Here is a 19,426-nt window from a genome sequence, read left to right as displayed (position 1 = left end):
AAATGCAGGGATACATACGACATACACTTTGTCCATGTTTTGGCAAATGTCAGAAAATATATCCTAAGTAGGTTGAGGATTCTGTGAAATTGCCATTTGACAATGAGGTCCCACGACTGCTTTATTGATGCTTGCCTGTCTGTTTGCATGTGGGGGGCGGGGGGATGTGTTTTGCAACTACCCAAACTCAAAGATGTAAACATGCTATTGGCCTAATAAAAGGTCTCAGCCTAATGGGCCTTCAACCACTTGATTCATGAACAGCAGTATGTGTGTCCTCACAGCTGTCACTTGCATGGAATTTCTATTGAGCACTCGAAAGGACGTTTTTGATTGTGTATGTTTCTAAGTATTAGATCGGCATCATATTATAATATACCCAAACAAGGTACCAGCTCATGGGCAGGTACTACCATTATTGTAGTATTTGGCAGATGCCTATGGCTACACAAAAGCCAAGACTATAATCTTTGCCACTGCTTCACAAGCAACACTCCTCTCTACGTTTCTGGTGTCTCTCACTTTACCATGGGCACAAAAGCGCTATGCCAATTTACAGTGGTAGTAATTACCACAAGCAAGGCAGATGCCAGCCCTTCAGTTGGCGTAACTTGAGCTGCAGTCCTGCCAAAGTTATTCGTTTAAATCTTTAGAATCCTAACTGCGCTTGCGGGAAGTGAGAGTCATTGCAAATATCTACACACACTCTGAAAATTTGACTCTTAAGGACGACACGCACATCGTATTTGAGGGTGCAAGAAAGTTGTGTCCTGTAAAGTGTTTACTGAGTGCCGTCTTATGTCACTTTATTTGCACAGAAAAACCTGGCATGGGAGGAGGGACATTTAGATTCATTCAGAATTACAAGCTCTGCCAACACAGTGGACCTCATCATGAGTTGGCCGGTAACACCGGCGCTAAAAGCGCTGGCGTTATTAGCCCTACTGCCAAATCCACCGGCACTATTAGCGCCGGATCACGGGTTTGGCGGAACGGGTATTGTCCATTCCCCATTGAGCCCATTCGGAAATTCCTCATTGGGCTCAATGGGGAAATGTCATGCTTTTACCGCCGGTCGATTTCCTGCCGGCGGTAAACGCGCTGCAAATCGGCACATTCTTGGCCGATTTCCCCCCAGCTAAGAGCTAAGAGCTGGGGGGGAAATCAGCTGAAGCCGTGATTTGGCAGACCCTTAAATGCGGCGGTAACATCGTTACCGCCGCATTTAAGGGCTACCACCAAACTCGTGATGAGGCCCAGTATGTGATAATGTGCATTTCAGTGCGGCTTGATGCTGCAGCACAGACCAAAACCTTCAACCCACACCCACACTTCTTTTCAAATGGAACACGTTAACAGTACCTGTCAACGTGCTGCCTTAGAAAAGAATTATGCTTTTGAATTTGGCGTGAGGGAGTTTAGACGTGGCTGCAATGTCAGCCACATCCAAATGTCCCTCGCGCCAAATCGACGGCGCCAGAAAGGCTTCTGCGCCAAAATGAGCATGCCGAACCGCCCGCCGCGCCAAACCGGTCACACCAAACCCACCTGCGCCGAAGCAGCAGCGCCAAAAAAGGGTGTACCGGTATTCACAAAGACAACAGCGGCCAGATTCATAAATTCCGAATGATCATTGGCAACATCCATCCTTGACTCTGTTAAGAATACTAATCTATTGTTCTCTGGGGGTAGAACGTCTTCTCCGTTTGTCTTACCCTGCAAGAGGTTGAGATCGATGCTCACGTGGTGACGCCCAGTTTAAGCTGGTAGAATGTTTAGTGCATATTATTTCCTCGAATTCGGGTTCGGTGCTCGTCTCCCTAGTGGCAATGTTGACCAATGGCAGGCAAAACAGAGGACATAAAAACATCACTTGAGTTGCCCCTAAAAGCCAACACCTTTGGGTTGTCATCTTGTGCAGCAGCAGTGGCCACGCTGAAATAGCGAATTAGGGGTACTCTGACCCAGGCTCCAGAAACATGGATGGGGCGAGGGACGGGGCGTGTCCCTTTATTGGCAATCAGCAATGAACGGGAATGATCGGTTGGCAACTTTGCCTGCATGAGGACTTTAAACAGTTCTATGTGAAATTACCTTTTTTTTAAAGGTCTGAAAAGAAAAAGACCGATTTACTTAGATTTTAAAGGTCTCAAGAGAAAAAGACCTTTACAATGACGGTTTCCCCCCTTTTTTTAATATTCAGGGGGTTTCACTGCTCAAGCCTCACATTGTTCTTTCACCACCGAACACCGCCACGTGGGATTTTGGCCCCAACCCCACCCTCTCTCATGGGATTTCGGTCCCAGCCCCCCCACCCCTAAACTAAAACACATACATACAACACACACACGCGCACACTTACCAGTTCTCCTCGCCTTCTGCTTGCTGGTCCCGCAGAGCCTGTCAGCCCCTGCACGCACTCGTGTGCGACAGGGGTGTGACAGCTCACTTTAGAAAGACCGCTCCATGTGGTCACGGAGCGGACTTTCTAAAGCGACCGTTTAGTGAAAAGATAATTATATAAAGATCTTTCCACTTGGAACGCTTTAACCAAATGTTTACAGGTCACAATTAAACAAATAACTTCCTCAGAAATTAAATAAAAACAAATAACGGTGACACAGTAGCTGAAAAGGGCAAAAAAGCAACCACAATTACTTGTTCTTTGTTGAATAGGAGTAAATATGTTGTGTAAAAAGTGTAAACGTTATAGACGCTCTTTTTTAAATTACTTCATTAGAGCAAACTATGCAGAAATACTGCAGTGCTTTGCCACCAACACCAGTGCAAAAGGACTAGCCTGGCCTTCTCTCTGAGGCCTCTCCCACACTGGCAGAAACGCCACTGTTCAGCTTCCTGTGAGGACAAGGCCGCTCTGGCAGTGTGAGAGTGTTTTGCGCAAAGGCCAGATCCCACCAAGCTGCACGTCCTGCATCTCTTAGTCGAATAGACACTGGGCCTGATTCACAGAAGCGTTTTATAATGGTGAAATCCCATTTTAAAATACTCTGTGAATCCGGCCTAGCAGAGGAGCCAGCTTATGAATTTCCCAGGGGGTGCTCAGATATAGGGAAGTGACATCACCAGCAGTTATATGACTACCTTTGCACTTAGTGGGCAACTTGGTGAAAGTAGGGCGTAGAACAGTAAGAAAACTGGCTAGCATTTATTGCAAATACTAAAGTCAAGTAAGAAGGAGATGCAAGCCTTCCAGTTGCATTCCAGTAAGCCATTGCTGCCCCTCTATAATCATCCAGGTTGCAGCAGCCCTCAAAAGGCAGAGCAACACAACTAGGATGGGAGAATGACAAGGTCGCTAAACAGAAGGTACAGCTGCAAGGTGGAGTACCACCACCACCACAACCAAAAAAAAAGTTCCCAATTCAAGGGAGACGAGAAGTAAAGACGTTTCTTGATTACAAGGGCAACAGTGCTTTGTTATGATCTACATGATACCCTGCATACCGCACCATGACCATCACCCCAATGGTGGTCTAAATGCCCACCTGAAGCTATGGCAGGTGTTCCACTACACCGTTTTGCTGTACCAGAAGGACCCTCATCGGTAAAGTAAAAAAAAACACAGGTTTATGTAGTGCAGGTAGTGGAATGCCAATGTCCCCATCCCAGTGAGCTGGGACTTCACAGAGAAGAGGGACATTAGCATTCTCCATTAAGACTTGTGCCTGCCCCTGCCCAGTGATAAAAGAAACAGACCCGGTGCAGGACCAGTGAGTGGCCTGTGAAGCCTGGCCATGACTTGAGCTAGACTTTTTTTTTCTGTCTGTTCATAAAAAAACAAAACCTTTTTTTTGTATTTCGTGGAGGCAGACCTCCATGAAATACACTAAAAAAACATCCTTTCCCTTCTTTTCAGGGACGATGATGTATACTACACAGCAGAGCAGCCTGAGACTCTGCCAGGGGTTGGTGGAGACTGGGGGACGGCGTAGGTGAGTGTGGGGGGGGGAGGGAGCAGTGATTAAAATATGAAAAGGCCAGAGGACCAGGCAATACAGGGCGGGGGGGTGCTTTCGGACCTCACAAGGGTGGTCTTGCACTTTGAAAATGTGCAGGTAACATGACAGTTACAAAATGTATGGGGAAAAACATTGATTTGTATAGAATCGGCTCAGGCCGGACATTCAAGCACTGTCAGTTTCCCAAGTCACAGCTAGGCAGACACACAGTGTCCATGGCTCTGCAGCTCGTTAAGCACAATTCTATTTTCAGTGGCAGAGCCTGTCATATGCATGATGGAACATTTCCTGAGCTTGCAAAGCACCACCTTGCAAATCTGTGAAGTTAAAGTGAGCAACAACACAACATCATAACATTGAGCTGGAGGTTTGTGACAAAGAAACTGCATATCTATTTTTGTTTAATACACAACTTATTTAATTGCATGTCTTAAATCACTGAAAGTACAGTGGGCTCAATTACATTTTGTAAATTGGCATTATCTTGCATTCTCGGACTATTAGTTTACCATTCACGATGTGAAAATTAAAGCCACAATGGTATTCCTTTGGCTTAACGTGTTTTACAAGTTGTCATGTGGTTTTATTATGCAATTTGTGTTTTTTTTCATGTAAACCCTATAATCAAGATTAATTTGCCCACTGTTCATGCGAAAAAAAAAAAGCAAAATAAGGAGGGCAGGAGGCACGTTCAGATAAAAGCCTCACCTATCAAATATGAAATCAGACCCACCAAAAAACACATTAACACAAAACAATCAGCAGCACAAGGACGATAAAATCTGCAATATACCAAGAAGTCTGTTACGCGAAGATGGGTAAAGACAATGTAAAAAGAAAATACATTTTCTTATAAAAAACATTCCACAAGGAGAAGTAAAGTATGATACAATTGTTGGTACTCTGGCTGCATTCAAAATAGAGAGTGTTGGATGGCCGGGGTGGCTACTTTTGTCAAGTGGGGCTAGGGGTGTACTTTTTTGAGTGGGGGTGACCAGGATCCAAACTTTGGCTCAAATTGTTGGATTTCAAGGTCTACAGTAATAATGTCTTATAGGGTTTACTCTAGCAAATTGGGTACTTTCCCATATTTTTTGTTCACGGGGGATCAGTTTTCAAATGGAAGTGGTTTGACTGTGGGAGAAATAGACACTGGAGGAAGACCTTGCTGGGGAATGATCCCAGAGCTTTAGGGCTTGTGGGAGACACAGCAGAGAGACCCTGCACAAGGTCACAACAAGGGCTGCGCTGGCCAAGTCCAACGCCATGCCCAAGCCAAAGGGGAAACCCAAGTATAAAGGAGTCAAGAAAGACAAAAGAGGGAAATAAAACATTCCCCCTAACTCACCTACCACTGAGGTGGAGGTAGTTGGTCAAACACCTGGACCTGACGAGGAAGAGGCGTTACCTGAAGTGTTTGATCCCAATGACCACCCTGAACTACAAGAATTGTTAGTAGAAGGTGGTCCTGACAGGATTGATTCAGTAAGGGCCAACGTGAGTGCCCATATCTGGAAGGCCTAAGGAGCAAGGCCTGCTCCCAGCATGAGGGTGAACCTCCTGGGAAGCACAGGATTTATTGGGAAGGTGGGCTCCTCTACAGTGAGCATGCAGAGTCTACATAAGGAGACCATCGGAGGTTGGTGGTTCCACTTGCTGTAAGACCCTTCCTACTGCAGTTGTCACATGAAGTGCCCTTTGCTGGTCACTTGGATCAAGAGAAACAATAAAAGGTTATCCATGCATTTCTACTAGCCCAACATGGGGGTGCAAGTAGAAAGTCACAATCCAAGCTCCATTGGTACCATTCCCAGTTGTGGGGGTACTATTTGACAGGGTACGGATCGACATTGTTGGTCCCTTTTACCCCCAAACATCCTCAGGCAATAGGTTTATCGTGGTGCTGGTCGGCCATGCCACCAGGTATCCTGAGGCCATCCCACTGAAGACTGTGACTGCCAAGTCAGTTGCAAAAGCTTTACTTGATACATTTACGAGGGTTGGCTTCCCTAAAGAAGTTGTGTCTGATATGGGCAGCAACTTTATGTCAAAGTATATGCAGGCAATGTGGAAGGAATAGGGTGTCACCTATAAGTTTTCATCCACATGCCAGCCACAAACCAATGGTCTCGTTGAAAGGTTTAACAGAACCTTAAAGAGCATGATTGGAGCTCTGGAAGAGCCCCAAAGAAGAAAATGGGATCTTCTGTTACCATGCTTACTGTTTGCCTACAGAGAGGTACCTCAGGAGGGTGATGGCTTCAGCTCCTTTGAACTTCTGTTTGGTCACCCTGTGAGGGGACCATTAGCAATAGTCAAGGAGGGATGCAAGATGCCCACTCCCCCATCACTACCAACGTAGTAGACTATGTGCTAGGGCACCAGAAAAGAATGGTACTCCCGATGGGTCTGGCTAGTGAGAAACTGAAGGCAGGGCAAGCACTGGTGACACTTTAGTATGACCAGAAAGCTGCCCTCATCAATTTCACACCAGGTAAGCAAGTCCTGATCATGAATCCTATAAGGCCTAGGGCTTTACAGGACAAATGGTCAGGCCCTTACACACTGGGTGAGGTCCACTATTTAGTGGACCTTGGAAGGGCTGGACAAGCTCCAAAAGTGTTCCATGTAAATAGACTGAAGGCTTTCATCCCAAGAGTTGAAATTGCTGCACTGCTGCTGGCTTCAGGTGTTAAGGAGGAGGAGTCAGAACCTCTCCCTGACTTGTTCCAGGGCAGCCCTTTAGACAGCTCCATTGAGGGTGTCAAATTGGCCCCTCACCTGACTTTTAATCAACAAGCTGAGGTGAAAAGTTTGCTTTTCCCCCTTGTGCTCACAAACACCTGGTTTGACACCTTGGTGCAAACATGACATTAACACAGGAGATAGTGTACCTGCTAAATGTAGGGGATACAGGATGTCAGACAAAAAAGGTTTTACATTAAGATAGGGGTCAACAAAGGATCTTGGGGTAATTGTACCCTCCAGTAGTCCTTGGTCCAGTGCTGTGGTTTTGGTTCCAAAGGCAGGCACCTCTGAGTTGAGGTTCTGTGTGGATTACAGGGTTCTGAATGGTGTCACCAAGACAGATGCACACCCCTTGCCTAAAACAGATGAAATGGTGGATACTTTGGGTGCTTCCAAATACCTCGGCGCATTTGACCTCACTGCAGGCTATTGGCAAATAGCCTATGCAGAACATGCCAAGGAGAAGACAGCTTTCACAACACCAGAGGGTGTTCACCAGTTCATGGGAATGCCTTTTGGGTTGAAGAATGCTCTTTCCACTTTCCAGAGGATTGTGAATCATGTCCTTAATGGGTTGAATGAATTCTGTCTAACATATCTGGATGATATAGCTGTTATCATTGCCACCTGGGAGGATCATGTGAAACACCTTAGGATTGTGTTGCAGGCTCTTCACAAAGCCCACTTGACTATGAAGGCCAGTAAGTGCCAAATTGGACAAGGTTGAGTGCTCTACCTTGGACCTGAAGTAGGTGGAGGGAGGATACAGCCACTACCCAGAAAAGTACAAGCAGTAGAAGACTGGCCTACCCCCACTACACAAACCCAAGTGAGAGCCTTTTTAGGACTCACTGGGTACTACAGGAATTTCATGACAGACTATGGCACCATAGCTGCCCCTCTGACTGCTCTCACAACTCCGAAGAAACCCAAGAACGTAACTTGGTCTGAAGAGTGTGGGAAGGCCTTCAATGGCTTAAAAGACTCATTGTGCCAGGCCCCTGTTCCCAGGGCCCCTGATTACCAAAGACCTTTTATTGTGCAGACAGATGCCTCTGACACTGGGATAGGAGCTGTACTATCACAAGTAGATGAGAAGGGGAAGGAACACCCTATCAGATTCATTAGTCGCCAGTTTAAGGACAGAGAGCCCAGATGGTCCACAGTAGAGAAATACTATTTCTCTGTTGTGTGGGCCCTAAGGAAGCTTAGGCCCTACCTCTGTGGGACCCACTTCACTGTGCAAACTGACCAAAAACCCTTAAAGTGACTAATGAACATGAAGGGAGAGAATCCAAAGTTGCTCAGGTGGTCCATAAGCCTTCAAGGCTTTGACTTCACTATTGAGCATAGGCCATGTGTCCAACATAGCAATGCTGATGGGTTGTCCAGAATGTTTAACCGACCTGAACATGAGACTCACCCAGGGGTGGATTCATTCCCCTGTCCTTGGTCTGGGAGGGGCGAGTGTTAGGAAAGATTTCCATTTCATGTGTAATTTTCCCTCCAGTTGTGTACCCCCAAACATTTTGCTTTGTTTCAACACCATAGTCTGACTTTGACAGAGGAGCACAGCCTTCTGCTGCACTCCCCTGGCCTTTTCGCTCACTTTGTTATGGGGAAACTGAGATGCCCTTAAAGACAGTCAGTACTGGGAGACTTTGTTTTCCTTAGTCCTTGTCTATGTTGCAACTTTTCTGCAATATGTTGCAGGTGCACAAAGTACCTTACAGTATAGTGCACCTGGGTCTTCCTGTCATTTCTAAAGGCCCTACATACTCTCTAAGGATTTTTTAGAAGTCCAGATGTGCCTTGGACAGGGCTGGTGGCAGCTTATCTTTTTATGTATTTGTAACCCTTTCCTGCCAGGTAAACCGTGGTTACCACGTTTGGCACAAATAGGTGGCCTGTCTCCAAAATGGCCATGCCACAAGGTTCTTTGTCCTGTCCTTTGGCCATCTTTCCCCTTCCCCTTTCCCAGGTCGAGCCAACCTGGGTCAGTCCTTGTTTGGGCATGTATTCTCCCGCCAAACGCCAAGCTTTTGCGGGCTTCTGCATCCCTTGTGTGTGTGCTTCCAGGATGTGGGCTGGACTGTCTGGTTCCAATACACATCCTGGGTGCCAGAGAGTCTGGTGTGCTGTGAATGCCTGGGACCACCATCGTCCATGATTGGTCCACGTATGGTATGCGTGTATGTGAGCAGATCTCCCATTGGGTCCTCTTCGTTTTGGCATAAAGGAGATTTTGGATAAGAGAAGGCTCCTAACACCCATACCATGTCGATCTCTGGAGTTCTCACTGAACGAAGGATAGGATCCAAGTATTGTGAAACTAAGAAGCTGAGTCGAGGAGCCGCTGGTGACCCGCTGGAAGGTTTGGCACCATGAGCCCGCTGTCGTCCCACTGGACCCCTCTGCATCTGATCGTCCTAGAAGGTCTGCGAAGATGCTTCGACCCATTGGAATAGTGGGACCAACTATTCTCGGCACCTTCATCAAAACCTGCAAGTAAACCTTTTCGGAAGTGTCCCTGGGCCAGCCAGTAGGCTGACCAGCTTGAGCAGGACCTTTACCCTGATCCCGCAGCTGTTTTGAGGAGACCCTTGAAACCTGGTACCCCGCAAGCTCTGTGTTCATGACATTCTCACACTGAATTTCGTACACTTGGCGTTCCCAGGTGCCCGAACCAGAGTACACGGGGTTACCGTGTCACCAATCCGTGGTGACAAACTTTGCAAACTCATTGCATCTGAGCTCCTCTGTGCCCTGAAGCTTGCTCGAGTGGAACTGACCCGATCCATGCACCAGGAGTGGAGAAATCACCACTGTCCCATTTGGGAATCAACGCTGTAACTTCGTAGCTGAAAGCCGCAGAGTCGCGAGATTGCCACATTTGAGCCTGCAACCAAAGTGAACTTGACTGCCGAAGTTTGATCTGGTTTGTGCCGGGGGTCGGTGAATAATTGCAACCCTTACCGGTGGCCCCTAGCGCATCAATCCATTTTTACACACGAGTGGCCCCTGAGGGCCCCGCTCCTTTCCACTGCTAGTGCAAACTAGCAAACTATTCCCAACTCTTGGAAACTGCTTTGCCCGCAAGGGGAGACCCTCCTCGAATAGTGGGAACCTATTCTGCATCACCTCACCTGCCTACCTGAGCTGCAACAGCCCCTACAAGAGACCCTGTTTCGCCCATCTGCACTACCGCGTGCGCCAGCTTTGCAAGTACATTTGAGCGCTAGGCTCCCCTCATCTTAGGGATTGGACTGCCTTTCAGTTAGGATTGTGTTTGATGCAGAAAGGCCTGAAGATTATTTGCACTACCTGCTTCCTTCCCTTTTTAGGTTGTGGACCCATTTTGTGCATTAACCCTTTAGACCCCATTGGTCTTGTACATATGTATATTGATAGGATTGTCTTGGCTTAGAAGTATTACTGTGATTTTATTTGTGTGTTGAATATTACAGGCCTTGAAATAAATGTATTTGTATTTGGAATATATATACATCTAACTGGGAGTGATTTGTAAGTGCCCTTTACTCTGTGTGCTTTATGAGGTCTTTCAGTCACCCTCACCCCTCCGGAGACCTAGTCTTGACCGCCGCCAATGCTACCTTGATTGGTCTGGCTTGTCCAGAAGCTTACCCTGTTCCAAGACACTAGGCTGGCCTCCTGAACCTCTGCCCACCATGTCAGAATTCAGAAATCCGTTTTAACAGCAATTTAACATGTGTACCTCAATTTCATTAAAGCCCCATCCAGTTCAGTGATGCTGTAGCACAAATGCACTTACAAATGCACAGTGTGAAACAAATGAGCCCACATATTAATTACGGAGGACAGTGTTAATGTCAAACTCTCCTGTATAATGGATTTGAATCTTATTCAATATTTAACCTTTAGCTCCTACTTTCCATATAAACCTTTTGGGAGGGGTGACCCGCAATTTCACCTGCTGATGTAGTGAACAATGCTGTAGGTAAACTGGGCAGAACTACGGATGGATGTAACAGGACTGGGATCCAGCACACTGGAGGTGGTATGAGACATGGTGGTCAGCATGGCAATATATAACACATGCAGGGTACAACGCAGCCTGAGAATTCACTGAGAATTCCACGAAGGGATCTCAAGTAGTTTGCCATGATAACTTCCTTAGCAGAGCTTATGCTGCCCAGCATTGCAGAGCACCCAGCTGACCAGGTAACCTGGGGCATACTCCACCCTGATTAGAATGCCTCACTAACGCTTTGTGTAAGGTGGGTAGTTAGCACGGACACGGACCCAGATACCGAAAAAAGCACAAAAGGGAATCAAGCTCATTTTAGGCACTATGATAATTGATTGAATGTGCACTGCTTTGACGTGTGAGCAAATGGGGCACGTGCACTTCTGGGCTAACAATCATTGCCCTCTAGGTTTCAATTGGAGGCCTGTTTATAATGTGGCATTAGCACCCCGCTCCAAGGGCTGGAATGGGGGTAACGGCCAGGCAGCCCGAGTTAACGGGCCAAGCACAGCAAAGGCGATTGACGAGGGTTCCGGGCCGTTACTCCCTGTTCCAGCCCTTGGAACGGGGTGCAGCGGTAACCTGGGGTGCCAAAAAAAAGTATTTTCATTCACTGAAAGGGACGCCGCGCGCCCCGGGCTGCCAGCCAGCGGGTTCCATGGAACGCGGTCTGAGATTAGCCGTTTCATCGTGCATTTCATGGAACATGATTGGCTGCTGCCCCCCGCCCTGGGTGCGAGTGACAGTAGGATGTGTTTTTTTAATCACAAACATTCTGAACCAGCTTGCTTGTGCAGAAAGCCAGCTATTATTGCATCATCAAAGACCAAACACAGAACTACATTTGAAAAATTGGCAAATCATTTAATGTTTTCCTGCTCGAGGAGCATTAAGAACATGACTCAAGTAAAAAGAATCGCAGGTGATGACGAACATATCACATTGCCCTTCAAAAAGGGCCCAGATCGAAATGAAGTCAGAGTTACTGTAGTAGTGCGATTTATTTAGTGGTTGCTACAATGCGTCCATTAACAAAACAGTGAGCATGTATGAAGATAACCTTTCCCAGGCTACGTGTGACATTGAGTCCCCTAGAATGCATTTGAGTTTGCAACTGCTAGTTCCACCTTTTGTGGCACAGAATATCTGTCATGGGTGGGCCGAGTGACACAGAGAAGTCAGAGATGAGAAGGACAAATGGGCATGGCAGGAGGTCTGAGCAAGGGGGTGGTGGGGTGGGCTCCTGTGCCTGCATCCTTTAATGGCCTACCTGATGCCGCCTTTTTGTGACCCGCAGGCAGGCTAGTGACTTAAGAAGACAGACATGGGGCGTCTGTTGTCCTGGGGTGGGGCTGAAAGGAAGCAGTATGGGATGGGCCACAGAGGGGCGACAGGAGAGGTGGGGGGCACAGCTTCTCACAATAAATGTTGCAGGAGCAATCGCGCAACATTGTATGAAATGCTTTCATTTTTCCTGCGCCACATACTGGAATACCGGTCCTCAATATTGAAACGAATTAGAAGTGCCGGCCCATTTACAGCACTGTCTATAATAGAACCCTGCGGGTACGGACTAGTGGGTCGCGGGAGCTTACGGCGCTACTAGATGACGACAGAAAGCGTCATATAAACAAGTAGCTCTTTGGACTGGGTTCTGGATGCACCATATTTGAATGGTTTTACTCATAGTTTTAAGCTATGTAAACTAACCCAACACATGTAGAATTGTTATATTTCCACACAGAGCCTTTACACGTGTGTACTTTGTGGATCAATGTGAGGTAAAAGTAAGCAAATTACAGAAGCAAAACTTTTGAAGATCGAATTTGTATTTCTTTGTATCATTGTGTTGAGCATAGACATCGAGCATATCAGTAATGTGTTGCTGCGTTGATGGCATTTTGATAGGAATATTATTGGCTAGAGTTAGCAGCTGGGAGGGAAGAAACAAGTATATCTGAGAAAGCAATCACAATGAAGAATATTACACGTCACAAACATCTGCATTCATGAGATGAAGCGGGGTGGCAGTGAGCTAAACCTACATTGGTTAGGGGCACCAATTTGCAAGGAAGAATTGGAGGACTTTACAAATGAAATAGCAAAGAACCAAGACAATTAACAATGAGAATGGCGAAAAGAACCAGAATACTATAAACATTGGTTTACAAACTTCTAAAAATACAAATGCAGAACACTTATTAAGATAATTGTACCATGGTTTGTGTAAGTTTGTTAGTTTTCGGGTTGTTAACCAGAGGCAGCAGAGGTGACTTACTCTTGGGGACAGTCAATGTAACAGTTTGAGGCCAGTACAGCAGGGTGAGAATAGAGTTTAGCTTTCAAATGCATGCCCATAAAATGCCTGCTGTACTACGGAAGATTGAAACATTATGAAGAAGGAAGTTCACGTCAAGAGAAGACGTGCTGAAAAAAAAACACGCTATTCATATCTTGTCATGGCAGCACAAACACAAACCAGCTTCCACATCCTGGTTTTGGCTTCCTCACTGACATAAGATCACATACACACAATGACAACACTATTTCTCAAATGTTATTCCATGGCCTAAAACACTAATGGGCAAAGGCCTACTCCTTCCAACACCTTCTCATACACAGTTCGTGGAATAATCAAAATGATCAAATTAGCAAATCCCAAATCATAAGGAATTTTATGCAACTGCATATACCTTATAGGCCCACCGGGATCGCCAAAGATGTCCAATTAATTTAAGAAGCCCATTTGAATTAATCATTGGGGGGAGAGGGTGGCCATGGCGACGATTGAGGCAACATTCTGATGATCAGTTAAGAAAGTGACATGGAGTAACAGTCTTGAGTACCTTCTCTTCATCCTCGGCCATCAAGTTAGCGCATGCCAACAAGTCTGCATATTTGGAAAAGGGCACCACAGGTTCCGGAAGTTTCTGTAAGTAGAGTTTCAGAAGAGAAGCAACTGTGTGTACATCTATGGTACTGAAACGAGAAAAAGAGTAATTTCATTAAGAGTAGTTAAGAGGAAAAGTGCACAACGAGTGAGTCAACTAGCCATTTGGTTAGTGACAAAATGAACGAGTGAACATGGGAGTGAGAGTGAGCGAGGGGACAAGTAACTAAGGCGTGTGTGACTTTAAGGGCAGAAAAAAAAGTGGAGGCCTGCATGACACTTTGGGAGCAGAATTCAAAACTTAGTAACCCGGCCTAAGCAGCACTGGCCTAACATCGAAGAATACAGCCAAACATGCCAGCATCAAAAGCTGCCACTAGCTTAAGGAACTGTCCTTAATCACCAAACAAAACAAGTTCAAATATTGGTGCTTGAAACCGAAAAGCACTGCTCCCTCTAGAAATCAAATAATGACGTTTGGGTTCGAATAAGAATTGCGTCTCCGAGTGCAATAAACATTGGCTGAACAAATTAGGTCAAGACCATGTTAGATTTAATTTCCAAACGATCACCTTATAAAGTGTATTTCATTTGTAGTTTTAGTTTCATTTATTCGGCACACTTTGGCTGCATAGCCTTTGGTGCACAGAGCAATCAAAGACACATTACACTCACAAGGAACATGGGTAGGGTAGAAAATACAAAATACAAGGGATAAAGGGATATGAGGTTCAGAAAAAATATAAACAGTAGTAGAGTCTGTCATATACTAAATATAAAATATTCGAATATATAGCTATTTGATCAACAGAACCAGAATTGCATTTGTCCTAGGTTCGATTCAACAGAATATGTTAATTTTAGGCGGCTTGATTAAGTGTACCCTATGAAAATACATCAGTATACACTTTAACTAGGGGTGTTTTCATTGACTGTTATATTTTGACACTTAGGCCCTTTTCCCACTATCCAGGAAACTCAAATCTAGGTGTGATTTCATTGACTGCTATATTTTGAAACATATGCCCCTTTCCCACTATCCAGGAAACTCAGATCTACGAGTGTATTCATTGACTGCTATATTTTCAAACTTAGGCCTTTTTCCCACTATCCAGGAAACTCAAATCTAGGTGTGTTTTCATCGACTACTATATTTTCAAACTTAGGCCTTTTTCCCACTATCCAGGAAACTCAAATCTATGTGTGTTTTCATTGACTGTTATATTTTGAAACTTAGGCCTTCTCCGACTATCCAGGAAATTCGTATTTAGGTGTGTCTCCCTAACTGCTGTATACGGACATCAGGCCCACAACCCACTAACCAGGAAAGATAATCGGAAGGGGGATATCAGCATCTGGCAAACCTGAAGCTCAGGTCAGTTCCTTTCTCTCCCCTCCATACTAGCCAACCTCCGAGTGAGTTGCTCTCACTGCTGTGCCTAGAAACTCGAAACCATCTCCACTTTTGGTCCGCCTTACACAGGAAAGTGGAACACTACAATACTGTCTCACCATGTGGGTAACACCTCAGACACCCTCTATCGAGACTTTTAATAGCATACAAGGAACATCTGAAAATAAAAGCAAACAAACCACTAAACATCAAAAACTGTGAATCCCTAATCCTGCAGTTGACAGTGAACCACAAAAAAAAACCCTCAAATTCATTCTGGTTTACAGACCACTGACATACAACGCAATATACGTTGACACCTTCATAGAAGCCATCACCAACCTTGCCATCGAACATGAACACCTGATAATCCTTGGGGACTTCAACATTTGGTTTGAAGAAGAAAACACAAACTCACAAAAATCGCTATTCGAGTAACTCAAGACAATGAAACGAAACCAGATGGTTAAAGGAGCAACCCACACAGTGGGACACACGATTGATGCAATCTTTGCCAACAAAAACCTTGTCACCACTGCACCACCAATACAGATACCCTTGAGCAACCACCACATCATTCCATTTGTGATCATGCTATCAGCTAAAGCAGCCAAGCAGCACAAAAAAGTCTTACTATCATGAAAAGAAACTGGAAGACCATCAAAGGTAGCAACTTAATAGAACAACTTGAACTCACAAAACCATTAATCACTAACCTGGAGGAAGCTGGCTCAATGGAAAAACAGACCTATTTCATAAATGGATCACAGAAACAATCGACAGCATCTCCCAGGAAAGACCTTTCACCCCATCATGAAAGAGAGCAATGGCAAAATGGCTTAATCCCCACCTCAGCGCCATGAAAAGGAACAACAAGAAGATTGAACTAGAATGGAGACAAAAATACGACCAGGCAAAAAAACACAATATCAAGGCCAAAAGGAAATACTACGACAACCGAATCACTAAAGTCGCTAACACCCAAAAAGAACTGTTCAATATCATAAACGAAATGAGCAACCCTCCGGGATTCAACAACACTCTGGTATAATCACAGAAACTATTGCAACAACTTCGCAGACCACTTCAAAAATAAAATCAGATACATCCATCAAATCATACAAAGCAGACCAGTCAACCAAAACACACAACCCACACCACCAACCGTGGAACAAAGCTTCCCCCAAATATCAGTAGAGACATTCGTCAAGCTGGTAAGACATAGCAATACAGCAGGTTCCCCATGGACTCCTGCCCTTCAGACATCTACAAATCAATCCTCACTCAGGGCACACCTTTGGAATGCTACAGAATTCTCTTTAACCTATCACTTGCAACAGAGAAAGTACGGCGGTCATTCAAACTGGCATACATCAGACCACTCCTCAAGGACAGTGCAGGCGACGTGAAAGACCTCTCTAACTATAGGCCTATTTCAAACATACCGTACCCAGCAAAACTACTAGAAACCTACGTCTACGGACTAACACAGGAGAACGTTGAAAAATACCAGCTGCTGGAGCAGGCACAAAGCTGCTTTAGGCCTATGAGAGGGACAGAGACGGCACTCTTCTCGCTCTAGGATGACCTAAAGGCAAACGTAGACTCTGATACAAACTCAGCTCTGATACTACTGGACCTCCCTGCAGGGTTCAACACAGTCAGCCATGACATCCTCATCAAGAGTCCCGGGAAGATAGCTCAGCGGCAACGTGCTTGCCTTGGAAGCAAGACGACACGAAGCAACACAGGTTCAATCCCCGGGTCTGCACTTAGAAACCTCTGGGTTTTAAAGAGCATTATATAAAAAAACAATGACGCAACTAAAAAACAAAACAAACAATGCCCGCGGGCTGTGTGAGCGCTTTAAAAATGCAAAAAAAAAAAGAGAGACTAGAAGAAATAGGAATGATCAGTTTAGCACTGCTCTCGTTTAAATCATTCCTAACTGATAGAACGGAAACCGTCTGGATAAAACCTTACCAACTGTGAGGTACAACAGGGATCGTCCCTATCCCCACTGCTCTTCAATATTTACCAGACTCTATTAATCAAGCTCATCAAAAGACACAGCCTTACGTGCTACAACTACGCAGATGACACACAAATCATCTATAAAATCAAAGATGCACAAGAAGAGAACATAACGCTGAAAGACTGTCTAAAAAACTATGAATGGGTAAGCACAAACAATCTCAAACTCAACCCAGGCAAGACAGAAATCATAGCTATATCCAAAAACCAGGGAAAAAGACATTAAATCCCATGGCCCACAGAACTAGGAACAGCACCCACACCATCAAAAACAGTCAAAAACCTTGGAGTCCTAATGGACAACGAGCTAACACTAGAACCCCAAGTAAACGCAATAATCAATAAATGCTTCTTCATCCTACACATGGTAAAAAGGATCCTACCATTCCTCTTCTTCACTCATAAAACACTTACCATCATCTCCCTCATCATGTCGAACAGACTATGCCAATGGCCTATACCTTGGAATGCCGGAACACCTGCTGAAGAAACTGCAATGTTTCCAAAATGCAGCAGCCAGACTACTCCTCAGACTACCACGAAGGGACCACATCACCGCAGAGCTAGAAATGTTACACTGGCTGCCAATCAAGCAGAGAATCACCTTCAAAACAATGTGCAGAACGCACAGAGCAATCCATGGCCAAGGAGCAGAATTCCTACAAAAGAAATTAACCGTTTACCAAACAACAAGAGCACTCAGATCAAGCAACGACATCCACCTGGAACCAAAACCATACACAAGAAAAGCTTGGGGGATTGTTATTCTTCCACCTAGCAGCAGAAACTTGGAACACCCTTCTGACAGAAATACGCAATATGAAGTGAAGGATCACCTAAAATTCAGAAAACTACTTAAAATGTGGCTCTTCACTTCAGAATCAGACAGAAACGACTAGAAAAAACAAAGACACCACCTGAAATTGAACACGCATCAACAAGCATACATGGAACGAAGAAGACGGGGAGGGAGGGAGCCCAGGATATACCCACTCCGAAACAAAACCCCTATGTTAGGCATTACCTAAGAGACAGGCACCTTAGCTACAAACGAGGGAACATCAACCAATAACTGGCACCTCAGGAGGCCTTAGAGCGCCTGGATTTCGGAGGGTGGGGACCTTACGCCAAGAACTCAGGAGGCAATGGCAGGCACACCCCTTGACAACCTAAGAGCAAACCCTTCAACCACACCCATCTCCATCCAGGGGTGGGGGAGTCCTTCACTACCTTCCTGCCCACAGACCGCTAGACAGTTACAAAGACAAGCCACCACATAGGAGTTGTTAGGAAAGATTTCGTAATTGTAGGTAATTTTCCTTCCATGTGGCAACCCCTAAACTTTTTGCTGTTGTTTTTCACCTTGTTCTTGACTTTGCCAGAGAAGTGCAGCCTTCTGCTGCACTCCTCTGGGCTTTCGCTCCTTTTCTTATGGGGAAACTGACATGCCCTTAAAACAGTCAGTACCGGGGAACGCTGTTTCCCGTAGTTTCTTTTATCATGTTGCGGCTTTAGTGCAACATGACACAAGAGGGCACTGTAAGCTAAGTTACAGCTCTCTTGGGTCTCTAGCCTTCTACAGGCCCTAGATACTCGTTTAGGATTGTATTTGATCGGTGCAAGTCATTCAGGGATTGGAATGGTGGCAGCGATCGTTTTGTGTATTTTGAGCTCCTTTTGGCGTTCTGAGCGCGTTTTTCGCACTGAACCCAAAATGGTGGCCTGGCTCCCAAAATGGCCAGACCAAGAGGCTCCTTTGTCCTGTCCACTGACCGTCTTGCTCCCTTCACCTTCCCCAGGTCGAGCCGACCCGGGGCCTTCCTTATTTGGGCATGTACTTTCCCACGAAACACGGATGCTTTCGCGGGCTTCTACATGTCTTTTGTGTGCCTCCAGGGTGTGGGCTGGGATGTCTGGTCCCAATACACATCCTGGGTGCCAGAGAGTCTAGGGTGGTGTGAATGCCTGGGACCACCGTGGTCCGTGATTGGTCCACGAATGGTGTGTGTGTTGATGAGCTGATCTCCCATTGGGTCCCCTCCGTTTTGGCGCGAAGGGAACCGTGGATAAGAGGGGGCTGGAAACACCACTACCATGTCGATCTCCTGAGTTCTCACGAACGAAGGAATACAGGAGCCAAGTATCCTGCAACCAAGAGGCTGGACCGAGGAATCGCTGGTGACCCGCTGAAGGACTCCTCCTTTGCACTGCTGTCGTCCTGTGAAACCCTTTCCTCCTTTGATCGAACCAGAAGGCCTGTACTGGTGCTTCGACCTTTGGAATAGCAGGAACAGCTATTCTCGGCGACTTCATCATCTCCTGCCAGTAAGCCTTCGGAAGCGTCTCTGGGCCATCCAGTTGACTGACCAGCT

The 19,426-nt window shown here is 45.8% G+C and overlaps 1 protein-coding gene across 1 annotated transcript in view; it reads right to left on the bottom strand.

Annotated features, from left to right (window-relative positions):
- Window positions 1–19,426, bottom strand: part of LOC138581365 (rho GTPase-activating protein 24-like) — a 270,059-nt gene that overhangs the window by 121,110 nt on the left and 129,523 nt on the right. Inside the window, exon 4 of the mRNA XM_069652645.1 lies at window positions 13,584–13,716. Coding sequence (XP_069508746.1) covers window positions 13,584–13,716 — 133 coding nt within the window. The remainder of the gene's footprint in view (window positions 1–13,583; window positions 13,717–19,426) is intronic.

This window comes from Ambystoma mexicanum, chromosome 3p (genome assembly GCF_040938575.1).
Source record: "Ambystoma mexicanum isolate Mex_15411 chromosome 3p, UKY_AmexF1_1, whole genome shotgun sequence".
Taxonomy (NCBI): Eukaryota; Metazoa; Chordata; class Amphibia; order Caudata; family Ambystomatidae; genus Ambystoma; species Ambystoma mexicanum.
This window is presented reverse-complemented; position numbering and strand designations above follow the sequence as displayed.